The 26,294-nt window shown below is 41.7% G+C and overlaps 3 protein-coding genes across 7 annotated transcripts in view; 2 read left to right on the forward strand and 1 right to left on the reverse strand.

The window, feature by feature from the left end:
* Positions 1-142: 142 nt before the first annotated feature.
* ngs (notochord granular surface) lies at positions 143-4,255 on the forward strand. 2 transcript variants are annotated; one of them, XM_077006346.1, is made up of 11 exons: positions 143-447; positions 560-713; positions 787-936; positions 1,050-1,169; positions 1,363-1,458; positions 1,652-1,786; positions 1,990-2,100; positions 2,212-2,322; positions 2,499-2,623; positions 2,876-3,121; positions 3,830-4,255. In XM_077006346.1, exons 1-11 carry the CDS (start codon positions 179-181, stop codon positions 3,918-3,920), a joined length of 1,608 nt encoding a protein of 535 aa, XP_076862461.1. In that variant the 5' UTR covers positions 143-178; the 3' UTR covers positions 3,921-4,255. The 2 variants fall into 2 exon arrangements, with proteins under 2 accessions (XP_076862461.1, XP_076862462.1); XM_077006347.1 differs by having other exon boundaries at positions 145-447; positions 3,835-4,255.
* A 299-nt stretch (positions 4,256-4,554) lies between these two features.
* Positions 4,555-11,235, reverse strand: pgm3 (phosphoglucomutase 3). The gene is made up of 13 exons (XM_077006345.1): positions 10,686-11,235; positions 9,874-10,082; positions 8,295-8,479; positions 8,109-8,176; positions 7,723-7,856; positions 7,410-7,605; positions 7,033-7,190; positions 6,541-6,624; positions 6,202-6,300; positions 5,675-5,794; positions 5,416-5,538; positions 5,013-5,186; positions 4,555-4,837 (listed from the first exon to the last, which is right to left on the reverse strand). Exons 2-13 carry the CDS (start codon positions 10,078-10,080, stop codon positions 4,748-4,750), a joined length of 1,638 nt encoding a protein of 545 aa, XP_076862460.1. The 5' UTR covers positions 10,081-10,082; positions 10,686-11,235; the 3' UTR covers positions 4,555-4,747.
* Positions 10,838-26,294, forward strand: part of LOC143514765 (cystine/glutamate transporter) — a 40,900-nt gene continuing 25,443 nt past the window's right edge. Inside the window, exon 1 of one of the 4 annotated variants that reach the window (XM_077006350.1) lies at positions 10,838-10,858. The gene's annotated coding sequence lies outside the window, so the exon portion shown is untranslated. Of the gene's footprint in view, positions 10,859-13,058; positions 13,405-16,941; positions 17,171-26,294 lie in introns of those variants that run through there. The other 3 variants (XM_077006349.1, XM_077006351.1, XM_077006348.1) reach the window with 3 other exon arrangements.

The following is a 26,294-nucleotide window of genomic DNA, read 5'->3' on the forward strand; positions in this document are numbered from 1 at the left end:
ACAGTAATGTCTCTCCTCTTAATTAAGTGCAGTTCTCTATTTTTATCGAGTGGGCATACACGTTCTTCACGACGGTTCGTGAGATATTTTAAGAGGTTCAACTAAGTGTTAAAATGGTTCAAGATTCCGTGACGGGTAGGTTGGGTCCCACCAGCGGCTATAAAAACTCCAATCATGAATGAGTGGGTATAGGACAGTCTACCCGTCTTGTCAGAGCAAGAGAACTGAAAGATCCACCGGCCTCAGAATGAGTGGAAGCCCAGAGAGAATGTCTTCTTACCGCCGTCACTTTGAGGACGCCCTGGCCTCCTCTTGCTCGTATCAGGTTCGAGTGTCAAGCCCCTCTCCAACTCGTCGGGAGACTCGCCACCGTTCCGCAAGTTATTCGCGCATCGGGACAACGGGACAACGCAGGGCGCTTTCAGGCACGCGCAGGTCAATGACTAGGTACGTTTGTCTGTCTTTCTTATTTCTTTTTTCATTCTTCCTTATTCCATGTAAAGATTTACATGCACGGTATGATACGCAATAGCGCAGTGTGTATTGTGTGCTCGTGCAGCAGCGTGAGTATGGGCGCGCTGTGTGTCGGTACCGGAGGAGCGTTGGATCTGGAGGCCGCTGCCGCTGATAACCGGGCCTTTCTCAGCACGCGCACGAGCGAGAGGCAGGAGATGGTCACCCTCAATGACCGTCTGGCCATCTACATTGAGAAGGTACAGCACATCTGTATACGCGTAGCTGTTTTCCCTGAACACGCGGCATAAAGCTGGCGTGGCTGTTTTGAAGGTGCGCTCTCTGGAGCAGCAGAATAAAACGCTGGAGACCGAGATCGACGCTTTGAAAGGCCGCTTTGTGAAGCCATCCGGTCTGCGCAACATGTATGAAGATCAGCTGAGGGAGCTCAGGAGGATTGCTGACCAGATGAAGGGCCAAAGGGTGAGAGATCTATAAGGACAGCCCAAAACCACCTTTACATGATGACCGCACACTCGTGCGCACCCAAATACCGCAAAGTTCCTACACTAATGCCCTAATCTCTCGCCCTGAAGGATCTTGCCACTGCTGCTAAGGAGGCCATGGCAGGGCAGTTGGAGATGGTGAAAGTTAAGTACGAGGAGGCCCTGGAAGCCAGAAATAAAGCGGAGCGAGAGATCGAAGTTTTCAAACCTGTGAGTGGTTCGGTCAAAACTGAACGGCACATTCTAATAACTTCGTCGTTGGCCTAGAATTGTAAAAGTTTAAAGTGAGTCGCGGCATGTGACTGTAATTGAACATTTGACAAGTCTTCGTGTTCTGGCGCTAATCGGAGAAAAATTTACAAGGATGCCTTTTAGTGGCTAATATCTTCCACCCACATCCCAGGATGTCGATGCTGCCACTGCCGCCCGCATCGCTTTGGAGAAGCAACTGGAAAACCTGGATGTGGAGTTGGAATTCCTTCAGAGGATTCACAAACAGGTGGAACATTTTCCATTACTGCAGTAAACTGCTCGACATGGGCCACATTTCAGTACTTCGGTTAAGAAAGTTACTGTGCTATTCTGTGCTGTAGTTTGACAAGTTTGGTTACTTGAAATTATAATTTTTTTCTAAAACAGCTGGGTTTGAACTGTGGTTTGTGTGTGGGCTAATTTTGCTTTCTCCTGATCAGGAAATCGAAGAGTTAATGGCACAGATTTACGGAACCGTGGCTAAGGTGGATGTGTCATTCTCACTGCCAGACCTGGCCTCAGCCCTCAAACAGATCCAGTCCCAGTACGACAGCATCGCAGCACGTAACCTGCAGGTAGCCAAAACCCTACACTAATAAGCCTTTTTCCTCATGAACCTGTGCTTGAAAGATTGAGATAATGCTGTATTTAAGTGAAAATATGACATCTCACCATTCTCAGTTCTGGACATGGGTGACTACAAATATAAACAGTTCATGGGTAGATTTGGTACCAACGTATCCATGCCAATGTCACTGTCTGATTTTGTGATCACCAGGAAATGGATGCATGGTACAAGACAAAATTCCAGGACTTGAATGTGGCGTCATCACGGCATGTGGAATCTGTTCGGGGCGTCAGAGAGGAAATCACTGCCCTGAAGAAGGATGTAAGTTCAATTCCTTTATATCGCTTCCTCTGGTCTTCACCATTAAACCTGCAGGTCTGATTCATGAGCACACGTGCAACAGTCCATCTCAACTCGTGCGCGTGTCCACAGATCCAGAATAAGCAGCGTGAACTAGAAGCTCTCAGAACCAGGAATGAGGCTCTGGAGGCCCAGGTCCGTGAAGCCCAGGAAAAATACACAAAAGAAGAGGAGGAATTGCATGTAAGTGTGCAGTAGAAATTCTGCAATTCCACTATCGATTACACAGTTTGTATTAATATTGAAGGCTTGTCTTACAGATACAACTATGAGTATTTGTGAGCAGGGTTATAACAGTAACTAAACTAGTTAAAATGCATTAAGTGTTTACAAACTCTCAGCACAATGCATTATTGTAGGCTCAAATTGAGGCACTTAAGGTGGAGATGAAGATAATGAAAGAGAAGATAGCTCGGCTGCTGAAAGAGTACCAGGACCTGCTGAATGTGAAGATGGCTCTTGAGATTGAGATCACCACGTACAGGTAGTGTAATCCAACCAGATAAGTGTACTGCTTCATTTCAAAGACGTAACCAGATCCTGTGAAGGTTCTAATCCTTCATACAACTTTTCCATTTAATTTCTCTTTTGTAAAAAGCGATGTAATTTTCAGCTAAATGGCCACGTGGTACAGTGACAGCCGGCAACACTCACAATCTTGGTGTTACCACCACCACTCTTTGCATGTTCTAACAGGTGAGCTACAGTAACTGGGATCCATTCTGTCCTTGTATAGGAAGCTGATCGAGGGTGAAGATAACCGGCTCAACTCCATGGTGGGTGACCTGTCCCTGATGAGTGTTGGCGCAGGCCTAGTCAGCACCCACGGGCTTGGCCTTGGTCAGGGATCCAGTGGAACAGCTACGGCCTTGCTGAAGGCAACAGCCTCTTCCTCCTCCTCCGTCAGACCCCAGGGGACGCTGGGAGAGGTCACCCAGGAGCAGGCCGTGGAGGTGACCGAGAGGAAGACTGTGCTCATCAGGTAAAAGTAGTCACTTCTGCCAGTGTGACCAATTCTGTCCCTCCCCTTATGTAGATGCGAAATCCTCAATACCCAGGAACAGTGCATGAAGCAAACCCAGTCAAAAGTTTGGACATAACTAGTTTATTTATTTTTTATATTTTCTACATTTTAGAAAAACAGTGAAGGAATCGAAATAATGAAGCAATACATGGCTTTACTATGTTTGGTCAAAGTAGATGGTTTAATAGATGGCCATAGGTTGTTCTTCAGAGCTACCCATTACTGGACAGTTTGGGATGAAGCTCTGGATGCTCTTGGTGTTCTCTTAACCAGCTTCCTGAGGCAGCACCTATGATGACCTGAAGACATTCTCATGTATGCTGATCACTTGTAGGATGAGGAGCAAAATGTGTAATTGTTTTTAGGAGGGAACAAAAATTCATTTAAAATGTCATTATTATTAATTTTATATACTGCATACATTATATTGGGAAACAGATTTATATCCGTTATATACGCTATCGACATTAGACATTTATATTATTTATATTTCTCAGAAGCTAATTAAAACATAAAGCATTAGCTAAAATGCCATTAATACTATGAAGAACATACATTCAATCAGCTGTGTCCAAACCTTTGACTGGAAGTGTGTGTATATGTCTATGTATACATATATTTCTGTTGCAGCTTTCCTTGATACTAATGCCACCTCTTTGGCTTTAGAACAGTTAGGACAGAGGAGGACATTCTGCACAGAGACACACAAGAACGCACCATCACCATCTCTGGCGCAATCAATGAGATGGAGGAGTAAGAGCTCAAATGGCCTGATCAACACATCCCCTTCATTCCTCTTTCTCACCACTGCGTGACCAAAGCAGGAAACTACAATATGGTGGCTTGGTTTACATAGCTCATGACTATCCATATTCCTGTCAATCACTGAATACTGAAAAAAATTATATTCATAAAGGACAATGTCAAGGCCTTAATTTTAACCTTTACTAGAAACCATAAGTTGAAAGCAGGAAAGTGACTCCTCACTGTCTACCTCGTCTCTTGGTGATACTGTGCCAAAACTAAGTAGCTAATATTCTGTGTTCTCTTGTTGTCTTCAAATGTGCAAGAAATAAACTACTTTGAAGCAAACTGGTTGTCCTGGCTACCAGAAATGCCATTGGCTTGTTGCTATAATTACCATGACAGTTAGTTTGAACTGAAAAGATTGCTTAAGATGGGTATATGCCATCCAACTGGCAATAAATAACTTCCTGCTATCTTACAAGCAATAAATGGACTACAAACAAATCATTTTTATGCCCAATTTTTATTAAGCTAAACTATTGTTATGAACTTTTTCACAAGGGCAGTCCAGTGATTGTTAGACAGAATCAGACTGCATCAGTTTTGGTACCATGAGAAGTGCTAGAGAAGAAGAACCAAATATGTAATGTAATCTCTGTTTATTAAGGCTCATGATCATGAACACAGGTCAAAGTGCTCATAAAATACAAAATGAAATAGGCAGCACAATTTTGCCATGTTTGTGCTGAGAATGTGCCATTGATATGAATTCTACATTGACACAAAACCCCAAACCCCAGCGCCAGGTTCTGGACTGTGTGTGTGTGTATAGTGTTATCACTTTAAAGGCTTTGGCTCCTCCCCAGTGCCTCCAGCTTGGCGGTATACAGCCAGACTTACTTCATACGCCAAACTATCTGCACCCTCCTGCATAGACAAACACATCTCACATATTACTACAAGCATACATGCATTTGTTACACAATTTGAAGTAAATGTAAAACTCCCCATCTCTAGAGAGGAGAGGCATACTGTGCATGTACAGGTGAAGAGAGAGACAGACAGACACATACACAGACATACTGAGAGAGAATATATCCACCTGTGTGTCGGCCTCAGCGTATACTCTGACTATGTTCTCAGTGCCTGAGGGTCGCACAAAAGCACGGGCTTGTTTGTACTTCTTGACCAGGGCATCTACAGTGTCCTGCAGACCTGCTGGTGTCACCGCGCGACGCTCCGCATCTGTGGTGTCGATCACCCGCCTGTCTGCTACCTAGCGATGAAGAAGCACCACAATTTTAGTTTAGAAGCGTTCATGCAAAGTCATTGTAAATGCATCTTATAATCACTCACTTCAATCACACATGCATATATACAGGCACACATTTCACTACCAGTAGTGCAAATTACAGTGGTGAGAAACAGGAAGGCACGGGTGTGACTGCGATAAGGCACAGCAACCTGGGAGCGTATTCAGAGGTAGTACTGAAGGACCCACCCACCTTGACTTTGAGCTGTCGGTTGGGCAGGTCTGTGTAAAGGGCGTCCCATTCTTGAATGCTCATTCCTCTAATAGCCAACAGGGCTTCAATCAACAACATATCTGAAAGAGAATCACCTGCAGCCTACAGGAGGAGGGAGGGAGAGAGACAATATGAACATGTTTACACAAAGACATGAACAAGACGGTTATCAATATGGTCCTCAAGACATGTAGGGTCACTGGAGGCTCCTGGAATAAAACAGTGGCAGCTGCTGTACCTGGTTGATGAGATCGATGGTGCTGGCTAGAAGCTTGGCCACGCGTTTCTTCTCATCATTGGCGTTGGTGTGTTTCACCAGCTGTCGGATCTTCTCCTCGGCTTCCTTGCTGAACAGAACCTTAAATGGACCAGAAGCACAGACAGTTCAAAGCAGAGTTGGGTCTGTTCACAAGGCTTAGATCAGTTGAGTAAGCTGGAAGAAAGCTTTCTGGACTTCAGAAAGAGATATTTACAACTCTAGTCATCATTTAATGGTCTTCAAAAAAAGTAACATTGAGCTAATGCCAATATGGACAAGGAACCCATACAGATGAGGGACCATGAGGATCAGGATTGACAGGTCTTAATGACTGATGTAAAAGAATTGAAAATAGATGTGTCCCTGTAAACCTTTAAATAAAGAGAGTTTTGAGTTAATTGCATAAGTTTTATTTATCTGTGATGCAGAGGCAGACATAGACCTAAAATCTATAAAAATAGTGAAAGAAAAAAAGTTATGTACTAAAGTAATTACAGTGAGCTTACTGTTCCATGGCCATTGGCTTCAAAATAAACTCCAATATCAAAAGCCTGGGCAGTCCGGTGGAGATGCTTCACACCCGTCTTTGCACAGCACACTGTGACCTAAGAGTAGAGGCCAAAGTAGTTACAGTACTTCAAAAAGAGAAAACGCAAAGTTTGGAAAGTATGGAGAACTATGGATTATTACTCACTAAAAACAAAACAAAAATGAAAACCGAATATGTATTACGAACATTAAGGAATATTGGAAATCCAAATCTCAAATAAGAAACAACGGAATAAACCAGATCTTTCTCAACATGGATCACAGAGGAATGTTGTGCAGCATCAGTTGAAATGTACCTTCATCACATCCTCCAGGTATCTTGTAGAGCTGCCATTAGCATATGCTGTCTGCACAACAGCCACCTGCAGGTTCAACCCTGCCTGTACAAAACCATACAAGTAACATGTACAGTAAGACACCACCATAGGCAACCAGGATGTTCCAATAGCCCTTGTTTAAGATGAAATTCGTGTAAAATAGCAAACCCCATATACATTTCCTATTATGTTTTTTGTCCTGTAAGCACATACTTGTCATACATTTCTTTCATATACACAATGCAAGACTCTAGTCACTAAAAAAGTTAAATAGTCATAAAAATCAATGTACTACTATATGTACTACTTTCTCCAAATGTTGACAACCCCATACATGTCAACTTGTGCTTATGTATGTCAGGGCCTACCTGTATATGAATATTAAGTATGTCTAATACAAAGTGGGAAGATTTTAATTAAATGTCAGCTTTGTATTTATGAGTTGATCCTTTGTATGTGTGTGTGTTTTACCTGTGTTAAAAGCTCTTTGAGGGACATGCTAATGAGTGTGGCCATCTTATCCCCATCTAGCAGATGAAAGCGGCCAGCAGAGTCGTTGTAATAATAAATGATACGATCCGCATCGCCATCAAATGAGCAGCATCGCTCACCTGGACCCATATGCATACCTGTGGAAGGTGGGGGATTATTGTTGTAGGTTTTATTGTTATTGGTGTAAGCAAGTCCATATGTGACTATGAGGAGACATAATGAGTCCAGGTTAAAGTGCAGTCTGATACAGGAAGAGCTGTTCAAAAGCTGCCAGCACTACTGCATGAGTAGGTCTGGAAATAACACAAGCTGGTAGGAAAACACCATATAATACATATATTTAATATTATACACACCTTGCGGAGCTTTCTGGTGTACTTTCACATAGTCGGCTCCACACAGGTGGTTGAGCTTGCCGCTGCTGCCGTCATTGAAGAGCGCCACCTGCAGTTCGTGCTTGAGAAATGCCTCCATTTCTCTCAGTTTGAGCGCTCCAACGCCATTGGCACCATCTACCAGCAGCCTCTTTTGGTCATCAGTGCGATTAAGAGCCTAGGGGAGCGGTGAGGAAACATTTTAATGGGCAAAGTGTATTGTGTCAATCTCTGGAAATGAATGGCGACATGTGTTTTATTTTGATTATAGTATTACTTTCCCAGAGTCTCTTACATTCTTGGTGAGTTCAATGAAAGCCTTGGAGAGTTTCTCGTAGTAGCCATGTAATGTGGCGGTTCCGTAGCCATCTTTGGTGTTGCGACAAAGAACCATGAAATGCAGCTGAGGTGTGGTCACCAGACCATAGTCTAAAACCAACATGAACAATGAACATACACACACACACACACACACACACACACACACACACACACACACACACACACACACACACACACACACACACACACACACACACACACAGCTGAAACTACTGAATGAAAAAAATTTCATCAAATACAGAGATTATTAAATTGACTCTGTTGTCTGAAAATACAGGTAAGTTTAACTAATATTATAATGCTTGATTGTATATATTAAAAAAAAAGCCATATGCACACCTTGACTGTGCCCGCCCATACAGGAAACGCCATCAATCACAGCCTTTGACAGGCTCTCACTACTTGGCCTGATTGACAACAACCACAGCCAATCAGCTAGTGCATTATGCAAAATTACTAGAGAAACTATTTTAGTTTTCATTATATTGTTAATGGGGGGAAAAAAGAAACTGCTCAACAGGCTACCTGGTGTCTCTGCCGATGAAGACACTCGCAGGTTCACTCATGTTAATGGCTTCCTTCTCTATGATTTCCTTTAGCACAGTACACAAAGCTTCCTGCTCTGCATTGGCTAGTTGGGTAGCATACACTTCCCAGGCTGGGGCCACCATTTCACCCATTGGGTCAATCATCTTAAGGCCGTTATCCTCCTGAGAAAGCAGAGAGTCGCACAGAAGGGAAAGGTGTGTGTGTACAGCAGACATGGGCACAGACATTCACGTCGAAGTCACACTTAAGTCGCCCTAATGATTTTTGACTCGACCTCGTCCAAAATAACCTGTGAACAATAAGTCAGTTCGTTATCCAGGTGCTGTTTGCAAAAGTTATAGAAAAAAAGACTCAGTGTTTATGATGTCATTATTTCTTACATTTGTTTTGGTCAATGTAGATCACAACGCAGATCACATAATCCGAGATTGAAGCGGCAAATGTAAACACATGAGTACCATACAAGGAGTGTTTGGCTATAGGGGGTTTACAGTCCTTGGACATTACCCGAAAGACCACAATATGTAAAGAATATGGGGGAAAAGGGCACTGGGACGACCACATCAAACTTCATAAGGCACCTGAACACACACCCAGATAGGTTTGTTTAGCTTACGCTAGTCACTTTGCCTTCAATACAGTTCTTCTTTTTATTCATCTTTCGGCTATTCCCGTTTAGGGGGCGCCACAGCAGATCAAACTCCTCCATCTGGCCCTGTCCTGAGTATCCTCCACTGACACACCAGCCACTCTCATATCCTCTACCACTGCATCCATAAACCTCCTCTTAGGTCTACCTCTCCTCCTCTTGCCTGGAAGTTCCATCATCAAGGCCCTCTTACCAATAAACCTCTCCTCCCTCCTCTGTACATGTCCAAACCATCTCAATCCCGCTTCTCTAACTTTATCTCCAAAACATGCTACATGTGGTGATCCTCTAATAAACTCATTTCTGATCCTATCCTTCCTCGTCACTCCAAATGAGAATCTCAACATCTTCATCTCAGACACCTCCATCTCCCTCACCTGTCTCTTTGTCAGTGCCACTGTCTCCAGTCCATACAACATAGCAGGTCTCACTACTGTCACTATAGATCTTTCCTTTAATTCTAGCTGACACCCTTCTATTACAGATCACCCCAGACACTTTATGCAATCCACACCACTCTGCCTGCACTCTCTTCTTTACCTCTTTCACTTCCTCCATTACTCTGTACCCTCGACCCTAAGTAGGTAAACTCATCAACCTTCACCAAATCAACTCCTTGTAACTGGACCTGTCCACCGTCTGCCCTCTCATTCACACACATGAACTCTGTTTTACTCCTGCTCACTTTCATTCCCCTGAATTATATTTTACCTTCAATACAGTTATACAATAGTTATTTTCCATCTCCTGTCCCTAAGCTTATCCTGGTATTGACCTGAGACTTGTATTTTGCTACTTTTGAACATCTCTGGTGTACAGGCAGCAATGAGAAAGGACAAAGAGTGTGTCTCGTTGTGCATTTTCTCCCAGTCACGGTGTACCGGTATAGCGCTAAGCTGCACTGACCACTGGGTTGTGAGAGGCAGTGACCATGACCCCGATGGTAGACTTGGTGTTTTTGGACCTCAGAGCTGCCAGCAAGCCCGTGCGGAACATGACGTGGTCCAGGTGCGTTGCGGTGGTCCGGAACCCAGCTGTACCATACGGTACCGACAGACCCGATGGTTTGGGATACTGCGCGGATTTCAGGGACACCTTCTCAAACGCGGCCATCTCTACAGAAATAATACAAGGAAGAATGAGTCTAGTCGCCCCAGAGAAGCTTACAGAGAGAAATAGCCTTAAGATACAGGTCTCACTTTTCAAATGTAATACCAAACGATGAACCATAATCTCTCATCTCCCTCTCCTGTTTTTGTGTATAACCAGAGACATATAGCGTAAACAGCCAGCCAACTAGCCAGGCGCTGTGTATTGTGTGCACGAATCACGGGAGCGACAATAATACAAGGAAGTTTACTCATTTTAATTTCGATAGCTACGTCGGCGATTGAGACTATGCGCAATAAAATACCCAGTTAAATAACTAAAACATACTAACTATGCTTACAAATATAAAAAATAGGATATCTTATATAAAACAGATAAAAGACATCATCCAACTGGTCAAGTTAGGTTAAAACTCAATCTAACTTCACAGTTCTAGCAGGCTAGCTAATTTAACTGCAATCCGGTCACAGATTACAATCAAATGAATCACTAGCTAAACAATGAAAGTGCTCGGTATTTAGACCACAACCGCGAATGAACACACAATTTATTCTTGCCTTTTTCTCAACAAGTTTGAGGGAAAGTGACAGTTTTGCATTCATACTTACTTGTTCAGTTGTCAAAATCTACTAGTCAGTTCAACATGGTCTCACTTCCTATTGGTGATGTGGCCGTTCGACGTATCCGCGTCTCGTTGGGTGTGTTCACGAGAACCAGAGCCGGTTCAACGCAGCGCAGAACACATTCAGGAATATGTCAGATATTTCGCCCCCTGCTGAAAGTAAGCACTAAAACGAATTCAAAAAGAGATTAAAATTATTTGTGATCTGAAGTAGAGGTCTGCACTCCCGCAGACCTCTACTATCTTGCGGCGCGGGACAGAATTTAATTGTTATTGGCGGGAGCGGGAGTTTATTTAGTCCAGGCCAGAGCCGTAGAAAGAGAGAGTTGCGACACTCCCATAGACTCCTATTGTAATTCAGGAATGCGGAAGTAAACGTGCCATGGGGAGACCAATAGTTCCAAACATGCTATAGTTCCAGCATTGAACTGCGTATATTTGAAGCATTTCCGCGGCTGTTTTTCTGGTAAGTTAATGAATTATTCATCGTTTCCTATATAATCCTCCATAAATGTGATTAGTATTACTGTTATAGTTAAGTGGTCACTTGTTGTTAGTCTTGTTGTTAGTTTATTTCTGCATTTTAAATACCTTTAGCTTAAATTACACTTCGCTAGCATTAGCTATGTTATTAAAAGCAGGAATCGCTTAGCGGTGCATTAGCCTCAGAGTATTCAGTCATTAGGATAATTGTTAAATTCAGTAATACCTATATAGATTTGATCATATTGTAATTAATGGTAACTATCTGAAGTAGAAAAGATGGTTGGATTGTAGTGAAGTTGCTCTTTAGTTGATTAATTAATTAGCTAGTGTTTCAGTGACAGGTGATATAACCAGCAGCTTGTACATGGATGACCACTATTTATACAGGATGCAACAATCAACAGGTCTATATATAATCTCAACACAATTTAGTAACAAATTTTTATTTAATTACGTATGATGCTTAGGATTGTCATTACCATCATAACATTTAAAATATTTTTTTTAGGCCGGTGGTGTGATGACCAGACCAGTGGAGCAATGTAGATTGGTGATTACTGCAGTAACTGGTGGAGTGGGGATGAGAAAAACAGATCCTCCATACCTACTGAAGTTTAAGTACCACTGGGTGGCAGGACATTTGTAGGAGTTAAAGACAGACCAAGCACATTCATGGTAACAATGAAAGTATTTGATGGGGGTGTATTTCCAGGTGTTACATGGTTTTGCTGGCTTTTCTTAGCCATTTTCATCTGGCTTTTACTTCCAAAATGCCCAGTTTTGGACAGTGTGTGTTTTTTCCTCTCAGCCTGGATGTGCTTTGCTGCGATTCTCAACCTCAGCCTGATGTATCTGTTAGTTATTTTTTGTTTAACATCATGGCATGAGGTAAGCCTACTGTCTAAGAGCCTAGCCTCTATCTCCATTAAATGTTTTGCATTAGGGAGTGCCATAAGTGAGGCACTGGTCCTAGTTTGAAACAATTGCTCGATTTTCCAAACTAGATCAAAAGCCTCCTGTGATGGTCGACAAAGTGCACCTGACTTGAATTCCTTCAACTTTAGTAAAATACTGTGCTCTTCTTCAGGGCTCTCGTTTCTGTGCTTAATTGCAATTTGACATTCATTACAAATTTTGGAATATTTGATTACTTGATTCACAATGTAGCCTGTCAGATGATAGAGAGCACAGGTCTCCATTTTTGTGTAGTCAGGTGAGGGTGTAGGCACAGGGTTGTGCTCCAACAGGTCATCCACTCTGATGCCAGGACTGGGAAATTCCTCTTTAGCATCCAGGAAGTCTGCCAATAGGCTACTGTCATCCTCCTGATAGCTTCCTGATTTTAGTGTAATAAGAAACTGTCCAACTGATATTGATCTTAGTGCCCGGTGAAACTCTACAGGAGTTGGGACTGGATTCCTCTGTCTTATGCAGCTAAACAGGTTTTCAAGACAGTCTTGTGTACACCTGCTTGTCAACACAAAAAAAAGTGTCCCTGGGCCAGCATGTCTTCTTGGATTGACAATATTGTGGATGTTGCCATAATGATGTTATTTTAGTGTTGTAATGTGGCTAATGAATTAATTTATGTATTTAATGATGTTATTTTAGTGTTGTAGTGTAGACTACAGAATAAATCTATGTGTTTTTAGTGTTGTTTTGTGGACTAAATAAATCTATGCCTGAACCTTTAATAGTGCAGGCTGCTTCAACAGGCTATTTGTAACTCTAGTTTTGTTCAAAGATACTATAATATATATATATATATATATATATATATATATATAATTTTTTTTTTAATCAATAAAATATATATATATTTTTTAATATATATATTAAAATTATTATTATCAAGTTATAAATTATCAAATTATATTATCAAGTTGTTCGTATGTGGAAAATGATAATTAATGCATATTGTGTTGTAATATTTACCAGAAATACGGTAACCGCTGATGTCTTTCACGCTTAAAACCATTCAGTGCTCGTGTTTGATTGGAACTATACGGGCCTCCATGAACCACGTGACCTCTGAGCGGCGAGATCACAGAGTGTCGCAACTCTCTCTTTCTACGGCTCTGGTCCAGGCGATGCGGGAGCGGGACCACATATACATGTAGAAAAATCCCGCAAATTAATAAATAGTCTAGAAAATTATAATATTAACAACGCAATGATTTCCATGCATAAGGAACAGGACGAAAACAACTAATCATTCAGTAAGTAAGCAATAAACTAATTCAAAATATTGGCTAAGCAACTGATCACGTGAACATGAAGTGTGCGTCATTTTGTCATTTTGATACCGAAATGGCAGAGACTGTAGACGGTCAACCAGTTTCAGCTGTGGAAAATTCAATTAAAACTGGCGAATACACCACAATTAAGCCAACTACAGGAAAGTCTGATGTATGGAAGTCATATTCCATTGTAATTAATGGAGATGGAAATCGTCTACCATTTGCTTGTTGTGATAGATGTCAGAAAGTGTTGGTGTACACCTGACGGCATGTGTTTGGACTGTGGTAAGAAATGGGACAGCGCGATCCATCGCTATAATTGCTGTTTTAATAAATACATAAGAAAATTTCAAGTACTAAATTTAATTAATTCAATTCATATTAGGATTGCGGGCGGGGGCGACAGAAACGTGTATGTGGCGGGCAGGTGCGGGATTAAAACAAGCGATTTTCTGGCCGGTGTGGGCGGGAGCGGGACTAAAACATGCAGGTGCGGGTGGGAGCGGGATTAAAACAAGCGATTTTTTTTGCGGGAGCGGGATTAAAGCGGGCGGGAGCGGGATTTAAAAAACAGTCCCGCGCAGACCTCTAATCTGAAGTATCAGACGTCTGCGACAATAATTTAATAGCATAAAACTCAACAAAAATCCTTACAAATACATGCAGTATTCATTAAAAATGGACAATCACTAAATTTGTAAAGGACTGGACAGCCTCACACATAATTGCCGTTTTCATACTATGTTAAAGCAGGTATCTTCTTGGTCTGAAAACAATGAACACAAATCTAATTATAAGCATAAAATAAATTTGCTGTATGCAAGTTCTTTAAAGAGCCTTTCAAGAAGTGCCTTTCCTGACTGATAACTAAAATAATTGCTCACCAAAACCAGTGTTGGGAATGTGATGTTAAAATGTTACTTAAAAAAATAATTAGTTATAGTTACTCACTACTTGTTCAAAAAATAACTGAGTTAGTAACTGAATTACTCTATAATAAAAGTAACTCGTTACCAGGGAAAGTAACTATTTGCATTACAGTTAAAAAAAAAGTTATATGCCAATGAATACGGATTTTTTGAAAAAGCAGTTTTCACAGTCAGTTGAAATGAGTAGATCAGAAAGTTGTTTAACTTTTGATATTTATTGCACATCAACAGACCAGTGCAGGATAAAATCCTTTAAAATCCCAAATCTTTGTAAAAAAAATTTCTTCGGCTTGCTCCTGACTCGCCATTTCTGCCTCTTCTAAGTTTGTGTCGTGTCACTGGTGTGCTTCGGCACGCGTGTAAAAACACTGGCTCTGATTGGCTACCATAATGCTGCCTTAGCCAATCGCTTACTGACTTGTTAAGTTAAACAGGCGTTACACCGAGAACTGTGACCTATCGAGATCTGTTACTCCTCACTAGCCTGGGCAGCGGATTACTGTTAGTATATCAATATATAGTAGCACCGCTTTTAATGACCAGTAACATCAACGGCGTTGTAACGACAGGAAAAGTAATTAATTATATTATCCCATTACTGACCAAATGACGCCGTTACCTAACACCGTTATTTTTAACGGTGTTATTTGCAACACTGACCAAAACTGGACAATAGAAGATTGGAAAAATGTTGTATCAACGGTTCAGGCTGGTGGTGGTGGTGGTGCAAAGGTGTGGGGGATATTTTCCTGTTACATTTTGGGCCCATTAGTACCAATTGATCATCATGTCAATGCCACAGCCTACCTGAGTATTGTTGCTGACCATATCCGTCCCTTTATGACCACAGTGTACCCATCTTCTGATGACTACTTCCAGCAGGGTAAACGTAAATCTTCTCAGACTAGTTTCATTGAACACAACAATGAGTTCACTGTATTCGAATGGCCTCCTTAATCACCAGATCTCAATCCAATAGAGCACCTTTGGGATGTGGTGGAACGGGAAATTATATATATATATATATATATATATATATATATATATATATATATATATATATATATATATATATATATATATATATATATATGTATGTACATGTGTGTGGGTGGGTGGGTCTGTGTGTTTAATAAGGTCTATCTGTTATTCTGACAGTCCTAGCTATAACAGCTTAACAAAAAATGAGATTTTGAAGGTGACACAGGCATGAGGACATAAGCACCCCTACTATTTGTGTATATGTTTGAGAGCAGAGGGATGACCAAATCTCATTTTACCAGTTCACCTTAATTCTCTAAATCCATGAACCTCTTCATAAAGGTTCATAAATGAGGCTGAGTACTGTACACTGAATGAAAGGTTAGCACAAAGCTGATTTTAGTTTCAAAACTTGCAATAGTACTCCAAAAACGTTCTTCTTCATGTTATCCACATTGTGGCTGTCATCTATGTACTTGAGCCTGTCTGTATTCACACAAAAACGTGGCAAAAAACCTCACACCACAGGGTGTGCTATAATAAGATTACTAAACATAAACATTTTCAGCTCAGTCATATGCCTGACCATCTATATATATTCTGATGTGGGCAAGAATAAAGTGTGGGTTTGTGCATCTAACTCACTGCATTCACAGTGCATCTAACTCAAGAGCCATTCATATTGAGAACTGGTGCACCAGAAGTCCCTGAAGGTGGAGCAACTGTGAGGCGAACAGTGGGACTAGAGGGGGTTATGGGAAAATCAGAATTGTTACAAGAGGACAATAAATGATTGTTTATTATTCATTTATTATTAGTGATGCATGAAATGTTTCATATATGATTCTTATGAAAGTTGCACTATAGTTTCCTCCAAAATCTTATAAATGGCAGATTTTTAAATACCGTAGGTCTATAATTTGACAGTTCATAAGGTTTGAGGTAAATTTTCAAAAAGCTTGATTACTGCTAACTTGATTACTGCTAATTTGGTATATAGTCTGATACAACAGCTTACTGTTGTTAAGAGAAGCTTTATTGTTTGTAATATAATTTTATTAAGTAATCTCTGTGATGATATGAGCATCAGGAGAAAATAATGGGATGTTGTGATTCACAGAACAGAGCAAGAAACACAGAGAAAGTGAAACACGAATGACAGCACACAGAGTGAACAGTAGATGAACATATACAGTAGATGAACGTATACAGGCTTACAGCACTGAGGTAGTTGCTCAAGCAGCACACAGAGAGCTCAGGACGTACTGTAGAAGGGGACAGTTTTGATGGTAAGGGCCTCAACCCATACTGAATTCCTGACGCTTGCTGTCTACACACAAACAGGGGCTATGCACAAACACACTCGCGCGCAAACACACGCATGTGCACACACACACTGAATTCATGAGGCTTGCTTTCTACATGAGCCCCTGCATTTCTTCATGAGCCCCTGCTTTCTAAACAGGGGCTATGCACGAACACACACACATGCACACACACACATGCACGCCCACAAACACTGAATTCATGAGGCTTGCTGTCTATACACAAACAGGGACTATGCACACGCATGCGCGCACACACACACACACACACACACACAGCATGGTGTGGCCTTCGCCCCTTTAAACTGCTTTAATAACTGCTAATGTTGATGAAGCTGGGAAAGACTGCTGGCTTTGTTCCCTGCCTGAACTCTGAGCTGCAAGTTCTAGTTACCAGGGTTACTGTGCTCAAAACACATAGTCAGCTCAAAGGGAACAACATCCAGGATTGGGAACACAGGTCTCAGGGACCACATAAACAACTACACTTCATCTAGTGCTAATGGACTGGTGAGTACTCATGTTATGAAACTGCTGGTTTGTAATGTGTAGAACAGAATTCCCACTCGGCACAAACAAATGTCAGAGAAGCTAGTAAAATACGATTTAGAATTAAACTTTAAATCTTTGAAGTGTTTTACTTGTAGAGCAAGAAGTAGGAAAATGTCCAGAGAATGAACCCTCATTATATTCAAACCGTGCTACTCTGAACATTTACTTAAACTTTACAATGAAAGCAAAAACAGGATTTTCTATTTGTTTTTACTTTAGAATCCTAAATCATACATTTTCATTACGTTCCTACACTGTTATTACCTTTTTGCAAAACCTAGACAGAAGCCTGGTGTTATTCACACATTCTAGTGGATTGAAGTATACCACTATGCTCCAAGTAGGTGAAAAGGATGTTTTTTCTGAGGGTTTTGCTCTTGTGTTTGGCTTTTAATTTAGTGCTTGCTTTGTTTGTGTGTGTGTGTGTGTGTGTGTGTGTGTGTGTGTGTGTCTGCATGTGCATGTGTTGTAGCTGTGAAAATTGTATTGTGTGAGTGAAGACATTTTGGTTAAAACGATTATAATCATGGTCACTAATCTTCATCACTTCGGCTGCAGCCTTGAATTTGAGAAATTCAGGTTAACTCACAGCTCCCTTATACACAGATGTGCCTTGTCAGATAACCAGTGTTGGTTGCAGTATGTAAGCTAAGTGGCTAGTTATTTGTATAAGTACTGCTTGCAGACTACAGTCCACTGACAACTACCCACCTGAACATAAAAGCACAGTCTGTAGCTAGACACTACAAATTAGTAGAACGACTCATGTCAGGCTTCTATGGTTATCTGTCCTGAACTGTTTATAGTAAACCTACCTTGAATACATGTGCATAGTATTTCACTGAATGAAAACATCTACTGTAATTACTGTGTTCATGTACATTGGGTTATGTGAACTGTTAGTTCCTACTTACATTGTTTCAACTAGCCTGCTTGGGGCAATATAATCAGTGCAATATTATCACATTCAGGTTTTTATTCATTTTAATTTATTATATTTAACCAATGACTAAACAATTCAGTGAATGTGGTATAATATATTCTATACTTGTTTATCCTTTTAGAGAGTAGAGCATTTGGCCAGGACCCAGATTTTTTCACTCACTCACAACTATGTCCAGATGGCTAAGGTCATTCTCAGCACACACTCTGAAACCCCCTGAAGAAGAAGATTGTGAACTCAAAGGCTTCAAAAGTTGCTGTTTCAGGGCTGTTTACCTCAAGATGAGCAGAACACATTTAGAAACGATATATTCAAATGTTTTAAAATCTAGAATATTCACATCATCATAAACATATATGGAACTGTTGTATTCATCATACAGATTTGTGGAAGACATATTAAATATTAACAAGACATTTTCACAAAAAAGAGAAGGTGAATTTATACTCCTAAATATACTTCTAACATTACATGTGAAAGTAGCCAATGTGAACAGGCACTTAGTTGATGGCTCACACTTATTTGCTGAAACCAACCACTGCTATACTCTGTGAAAGAATGTACCCCTGACTCAGATGTGCATGCTAAGTTTCTCTGGGAATTCACAGCAGAAATAGACAAATGGCAAAAGCTTATTGCTTGCTTGAAGACAAGAGACAGGCAAATGCTTGGGGCCCCAGGCCAGAAGGGGCCCCCATGAAGGGCTGATAAACTTTAAACTACAGCAGTGTCAATGAGCAAAGTTTGCAATGAAAAAATGATATCTGAATTCCCCAAGGAATTTCCCATCGATTGCCACTGCAATTGGAGATGCACATGAGCCCAAGGGCATCTAATAAAAACCCATGTCTCAGTGTACAGTGTTTTTAAATACAATGAAGCTCTCATTGAATTATCTTTGCTCTCATACAAACACTCACCAGCCACTTTATTAGGTACACCTTGCAAGTACCGGGTTGGACCCACTTTTGCCTTCAGAACTGCCTTAATCCTTCATGGCATATATTCAACAAGATACTGGAAACATTCCTCAGAGAGTCTGGTCCATATTGACATGATGGCATCACACAGTTGCTGCAGATTTGTCGGCTGCACATCCATGATGTGAATCTCCTGTTCCATCACATCCCAAAGGTGCTCTATTGGATTGAGATCTGGTGATTATGGAGGCCATTCAAGTACAGTGAACTCATTGTTGTGTTCAAGAAATGAGATTATTTGCTCTTTATGACATGGCGCATTATCCTGCTGGAAGTAGCCATCAGAAGATGGGTACACTGTGGTCATAAAGGGATGGACATGGTCAGCAACAATACTCAGGTAGGCTGTTGCACTGACAAGATGCTCAGTTGGTACTAATGGGCCTAAAGTGTGCCAGGAAAATATCCCCCACACCATTGCACCACCACCACCAGCCTGAACCGTTGATACAAGGCAGGATGGATCCATGCTTTCTTGATGTTGACGCCAAATTCTGACCCTACTGTCCAAATATTGCAGCAGAAATTGAAACTCATCAGACCAGGCATCATTTTTCCGATCTTTTATTGTCCAATTTTGGTGAGCCTGTGTGAATTGTGGCATCAGTTTCCTGTTAATAGCTGGCAGGAGTGGCACCCGGTGTGGTATTCTGCTGTTGTAGCCCATCTGCCTCAAGATTTTGACGTTTTGTGTGTTCAGAGATGCTATTCTTCATGCATTTGTTGTAACGGTTATTTGAGTTACTTCAAGTTATCAGCTTGAACCAGTCTGGCCATTCTCCTCTGACCTCTGGCATGAACATGGCATTTGCGCCCACAGAACTGCTGTTCACTGGATATTTTCTCTTTTTCTGACCATTCTTTGTAAACCCTAGAGATGGCTGTGTGCGAAAATCCCAGTAGATTAGCAGTTTCTGAATGCCCGTCTGGCACCAACAACCATGTCACGTTCAAAGTCACTTAAATCACCTTTCTTCCCCATTCTGATGCTCAGTTTGAACTGCAGCAGGTAGTCTTGGCCTTGTTTTAGTGTAATTTCCTGTGGTATAAATACCATTCTGTTCCTACATGGCCCCTGTGGCATTTAATACAACAAGTCTGTTGTATTTTTCATGGTTTACTTATTTTTGTTGAATTATTTTCACCTGCCTCCATGTCTTACCTTTATTGCACGTAACACCAGTGTTGGGTCTTGTCATGCAATTATATTGGGAAACAATATTTTTTCTTCCTGCAAAACATACTCATTTTATTACATGGTTTTACACAATGAATCCAAACGTGTCCACCTATAGGTTGTTTTTTCCAAGCAACAGGTTTTCCCAGTATACTCATATTTTATCGTGTAGTATGGAGAAACCATACCAAAGACGGTGGACCCTCTCTGTTGACAGACTACTGTTGGACAGTGAAGATTGAGGTTGCTCAGGCTAAATATAGGCAAACCCATAGATTGCACATTTTAGAAACATCCATCCATCCATTTACATCCATTTGCATCCATTTATAAGGGTCGCGGGGGCAGTAGCCTAAGCAAGGAGGCCCGGGTGTACCTCTCCCCAGCAACCTCTTTTAGCTCTTCTGGGGGGACGCTGAGGTGTTCCCAGGACAGCTGAGAGATATAATCTCTCCAGCGTGTCCTAGGTCTTCCCTGAGGTCTCCTTGGAGGTTGGCGGTGCACCAGGCAGGCGCCCATGGGGCATCCAGACCAGATGCCTGAACCACCTCAACTAGCTCTTCTCTATATGGAGGAGCACCGACTCTAAATGAAATCAAATCAAATCAAAATTTATTTATATAGCATTTTCCAACAATGCCTTGCATTGACCCAGTGGCGCAAAAAGGGGGTATGCAGCGTATGTGACGCATAGGGGCGCTGCACTAGAGGGGGCGCCAAATCGATGCTGGAAAATTATTTGCCGAGCTGGTGGGGGGTGGGGGGGTGGAGTGCGGGGGGCACCGATAGTATGTTTGCATACACCTCATAAAGTATGTAGTTGCAACCCTGCATTGACTAAAGTGCTTAACAAGTGCTTAACAAAACAAATAAAACAATATCAGAAAACCATTTAAAGCAAAAGTAGATATTTACGATGTCAAAAATTAAGTACTTAATCAAACAAAACAAATAAAACAATATCATAACAACCATTTAAAATAAAAGTCTAAGTAATTTAAAGTGTCAAGAATTATACGTCAAAGGCTTTTTTGAATAAGTAGGTCTTAAGTTTGGCCTTAAACAGAACCAGGTCAGAGATGGAACGCAACTCTAAGGGAAGACAATTCCAGGCCATTGGACCAGCAACAGAAAAGGAACGATCCCCCCAGTGATTGCATCTAGATTTTGGCACTTTAAGTAGGTATTGGCCATCTGACCAGAGGTGGGGACTCGAGTCACATGACTTGGACTCGAGTCAGACTCGAGTCATTAATATTAAGACTTTTGACTTGACTTGAAAAAATATTCAGAGACTTAGACTTCACTTGGACTTTTACACCAATAACTTGGGTCTTGAATTGGACTTGAACCTGTTTACTTGCAAAGACTTGATTTTTTTTTTAACCCAAATCTAAATTTTAAAACGCATATTAATATTTATAAAGTGCGCCCCATTAATTTCAATTCCGTCCTTCTGACGCAGACCGGTGTTACACCAGATTCTGTGACCGTCGAGTTTTGTGACCACAGGGGGCGCTATTTCACAGTTTCTGTTCAGAGGCACAAACGCTTTACGAATGCTACGTAAACTACGCTGATGCACTTTCTTTACTCATTTTGTTGGTGTCCACGAGCCAAAATATGACAGATGTTTATATTTACATTTTATTGTCTCTTAATTACATAAATGTACTTAACAGGGTATCTGCACATTTTTAAATCTCAAATTCAATGACTTTTAAGACCTTTTTAATACCTATTATAAAAAATAATATGAGCGAACGAGAATTGTTGACCGGGGGGTTGGCGAACGAAAATTGACGTTGTTGAGGCCGTATACTCCAACGCTAAAGCCCCCCGCACACAGCGAGCAACTAGCTGAGCAAACGGTCACGCGTGCCCGTTTGCTCAGCTAGTTGCTCGCCGTGTGCGGACACTTGAGACAGAATTCTCTGCCTCTTTTGCCTGTGAGACAGACATTTATCTAAAGCCCCCCGCACACAGCGAGCAACTAGCTGAGCAAACGGTCACGCGTGCCCGTTTGCTCAGCTAGTTGCTCGCCGTGTGCGGACGCTTGAGACAGAATTCTCTGCCTCTTGAGCCTGTGAGACATTTATCTTATATCTCATTTATTATCTGTTCAACTTCTTTCTTTACTTTTGATTAGTGATGGCCGTTAACGGCGTAAACGCCGAAGTGTCATGTGACGCCAAGCGAGCTTCCAATTGGCTGGTGACGAAAAGTTGCTGAGCCAAATTGCTCAGCCGAGCGCACACGGTGAGATTTCGGGCACGCGTGCCAGAAAATATCAAACACGTTAGATAAATGTCTCACAGGCTCAAGAGGCACAGAATTCTGTCTCAAGCGTCCGCACACGGCGAGCAACTAGCTGAGCAAACGGGCACGCGTGACCGTTTGCTCAGCTAGTTGCTCGCTGTGTGCGGGGGGCTTTATATCTCATGGTTGTTATTATTTGTTCAACTTCTTTCTTTACTTTTGATTAGTGATGGCCGTTAACGGCGTAAACGCCGAGGTGTCATGTGATGCCAAGGCAGCTTCCAATTGGCTGGTGACGAAAAGTTGCTGAGCCAAATTGCTCAGCCGAGCGCACACGGTGAGATTTCGGGCACGCGTGCCAGAAAATATCAAACACGTTACATAAATGTCTCACAGGCTCAAGAGGCAGAGAATTCTGTCTCAAGCGTCCGCACACGGCGAGCAACTAGCTGAGCAAACGGGCACGCGTGACCGTTTGCTCAGCTAGTTGCTCGCTGTGTGCGGGGGGCTTTAGATAAATGTCTCACAGGCTCAAGAGGCAGAGAATTCTGTCTCAAGCGTCCGCACACGGCGAGCAACTAGCTGAGCAAACGGGCACGCGTGACCGTTTGCTCAGCTAGTTGCTCGCTGTGTGCGGGGGGCTTAAGATCTAGCACTAGGACCCTGGAGCGGTTATTTTCTGCATGGTCCTAGCGCTAGATTCGGCAAAGTTCACATCGCGCCAGAACAACTGAACAACACACACTTATAATAATTTAATGCCTCCCCTCATAAAATTCCAGACATTTAAAGACATTTTTAGGCCTTGAATATGGAAAACTAAATTTAAGACATTTTAAGACTTTTTAAGGACCCGCGGGTACCCTGCTTAAACAAGATTTACCATCCCCTCACCATTGCAGCCAACAAAGAAATCATGAATGGGATGTACAGGTGAGCCTTTTTAACTGGGTTCACCAATTCTGACGGCAGCCATCAGAATATGTGACCCCACTGAATCTCCAGGTAACAATAGTAGCCTACACCGTGACCCCACAATAACAGAAAACAATGAAAAAATAACCCTAACCTTTTATTAGTCTATATTTAAACATTTTATCCAAATGTTTAGAATAACCATTCGTAATGACAGCATCTTGCTTACGATGAAGCTTGTTATTTTCGTGTAAAATGATGTAACGAAACATTCTTGTTTAAGTACATTTATGTAATTAAGAGAAGATAAAATGTAAATGATCTGTCATCTTTTGGCTGGCGGACACCAACAAAACGAGTAAAGAAACGCATCAGCGTAGCATTCGTAAAGCGCTGGTGCCTGTAAAAAAAAAAGACTCGAAAGGACTTGAAATTCCAAGTTTCAGACTTGGGACTTGACTTGACTGTTGCCTGTCTTGACTCGAGACTTGACTTGAGTTGACTGTCTTTGCTTGAGACTTGACTTGGGACTTGAGGATAAAAACTTGCACTTACTTGAGACTTGCAAAACACTGACTTGGTCCCACCTCTGCATCTGACTGTAGGGGAGTGCTGGGCTGATGTATTTGTACACGTTCTGTGATGTAGGGTGGTGCAAGGTCATTCAAAGCTTTAAAAACAAAGAGCAGCAGTTTAAACTGTATTCTAAACTGAACCGGGAGACTGTGCAAAGATGGGAGAACAGGTGTAATGTGCTCAGATTTATGTGTGCTGGTCAACAAACGAGCGACAGAGTTTTGAACAAGCTGTAAATGAGAGATGGAAGACTGATTAATTCCAACATATAGAGCATTACAATAGTCGAGTCTAGAGCTCACAAATGCATGGATGGCTTTCTCCAAATTAGTACGGCTGAGGAAAGGCTTTATTTTAGAGATCGGAGCTGAAAGAAGCTTGTTTTCACAATCTGTTTATCAAGTATGGTGGAATTGATGGCACAGAAGTCGAGGTCTTATAATATATTAAGCAGTATTTATTTGATAGCAAGAGAGTTACAAAATATAAAAGTATGATATGAAGCTTACGCTTCATGCAGTAACTCAGAACCCTCTCTCCCAATCCAGTTTCTTTATAGTCAAAATGTGTGTGTAGAAATAACTAAGGATGCCTGCTTCCCAGGAGCAGTTATCAGTTTCCCCGGGATTCAACCTTGGGCACATAGAAACGGATAAGCAATGTTACCTCTAACTCTGCTATTGCACAGAAGACTTCAGTCTTACAGAAAAGCATCTTCAATATGGTTACAGTTAATTACTAAGCTGTGCCAGCAGTACTTTTCACACAGACTGGGCAGTCATGGGCTGGTGGTTAGGGAACTGGTCTTGTGACCGTAGGGTCATGGGTTAGATTGTGAAAAATCACAATTGACAAAATATGGCACATTTACATTTTACATTTACATTTAGACTGGGCTATAGTGTCTGCATGGACATGATTAACATGAATCACACATGAATATAATCAATATTTCTTTCACACAAGGTTTAAATTACTGTCAAGCTAGGTTTTTTTACCACCTGGTTAAGGCGGGGGAGCGAAAAACTTGAACTGAAAGAATTACATGGATTCCTGTTAGTGTCAAACAAAATCCATTCAGTTTTGTCATTGTTCAAATGGAGAAAACTTTGAGACAGCCAATGCTTAATGTCGTTTAAGCAGCATAACAGAATTAAAACCGTGTGCAGATTTTGGAGCAACAGACAGATAGATTTGTAAATCATCTGCATACAAATGGAAAGACAGATTATGACGTGCAATGATAGGTCCTAATGGCAGGATATAAAGTGAGAAGAGTACAGGTCCCCATATGGATGCCTGCGGAACACCAGAGGTCAAAGGAATCGCCGAAGTGGAAGACATATCACCTATCATTAGAGAGAAAGTTCTGTCGGTTAGATAGGACTTAAACCACTTAAGGACCACTCTCTGGAGGCTGATATGGTGAGCCAGATGAGTAATAAGAATCTGATGGTCCACAGTGTCAAAAGCTGCTGAGAAGTCTAACATGACCAGCAGAACTGGTTTTTTGGCATCGAGGGACAAAAGAACATCATTTTGTACTTTAAGTAGTGCAGTAGTACACTATGACAAGATATAAAACCAGACTGGAATTTTTCAAACAAATTATGACTCTACTCTCCCGGATAACCATACTCCGCACCTTATCTCTAAGGGAGAGCCCGGACACCCAGTGCATGAATCTCATTTCAGGCACTTGCAGAGCTGGAATGGCTAATCGGGAGATTCGGGAGGATTCCCGATGGGCCGGCTCATGTCAATCTCTAGTTTGGGCCGATTGGGAGGGAAAAATAATTTTGGGCTGGATTTGGGCATGAAACTCCCGGGCTGAAAAAGTGGCCCACTCCGGCCCTGGGCACTTGTATTCACAATATCATTCTTTCAGTCACTACCCTGAGCTCATGACCATAGATGAGAGTCAGAACGTAGTTTAACCAGTAAATCAAGAGCTTTGCCTTTTGGCTCAGCTGTCTCTACTCCACAACGGTCCAGTACAGCATCCTCAACACTGCAGATACCACAGCAATCTACATGTCAACCTCCCATTCCTTCCTTCCCTCGTGAACAAAAACCAGAGATGCTTGAACTCCTTCACTTGAGGCAAAGACTCACTCTTGACCCGGAGAGAGCATTCCACCCTTGTCTGACTGAGAACTGACTGGTCTTTGTTTTAAGAGGTGCTGATTCTCACCCTGGCTGTTTTGCACTTGGCTGCAAACTGATCCAGCA

This window comes from Brachyhypopomus gauderio, chromosome 5 (genome assembly GCF_052324685.1).
Source record: "Brachyhypopomus gauderio isolate BG-103 chromosome 5, BGAUD_0.2, whole genome shotgun sequence".
Lineage (NCBI taxonomy): Eukaryota > Metazoa > Chordata > Actinopteri > Gymnotiformes > Hypopomidae > Brachyhypopomus > Brachyhypopomus gauderio.

Bases quoted from the DNA above. Each gene is read 5' to 3' on its own strand.
- ngs (XM_077006346.1), top strand. From the start codon at position 179: ATGAGTGGGTATAGGACAGTCTACCCGTCTTGTCAGAGCAAGAGAACT. The intron at 448-559 runs GTACGTTTGTCT...GTGCTCGTGCAG, and splicing joins ACGCGCAGGTCAATGACTAG to CAGCGTGAGTATGGGCGCGC. The intron at 3,122-3,829 runs GTAAAAGTAGTC...CTTTGGCTTTAG, and splicing joins AGGAAGACTGTGCTCATCAG to AACAGTTAGGACAGAGGAGG.
- pgm3 (XM_077006345.1), bottom strand. From the start codon at position 10,080: ATGGCCGCGTTTGAGAAGGTGTCCCTGAAATCCGCGCAGTATCCCAAA. The intron at 6,625-7,032 runs GTAAAACACACA...GGTTTTGTACAG, and splicing joins TCAAAGAGCTTTTAACACAG to GCAGGGTTGAACCTGCAGGT. The intron at 5,795-6,201 runs GTAAGCTCACTG...GGTCCATTTAAG, and splicing joins AAGCCAATGGCCATGGAACA to GTTCTGTTCAGCAAGGAAGC.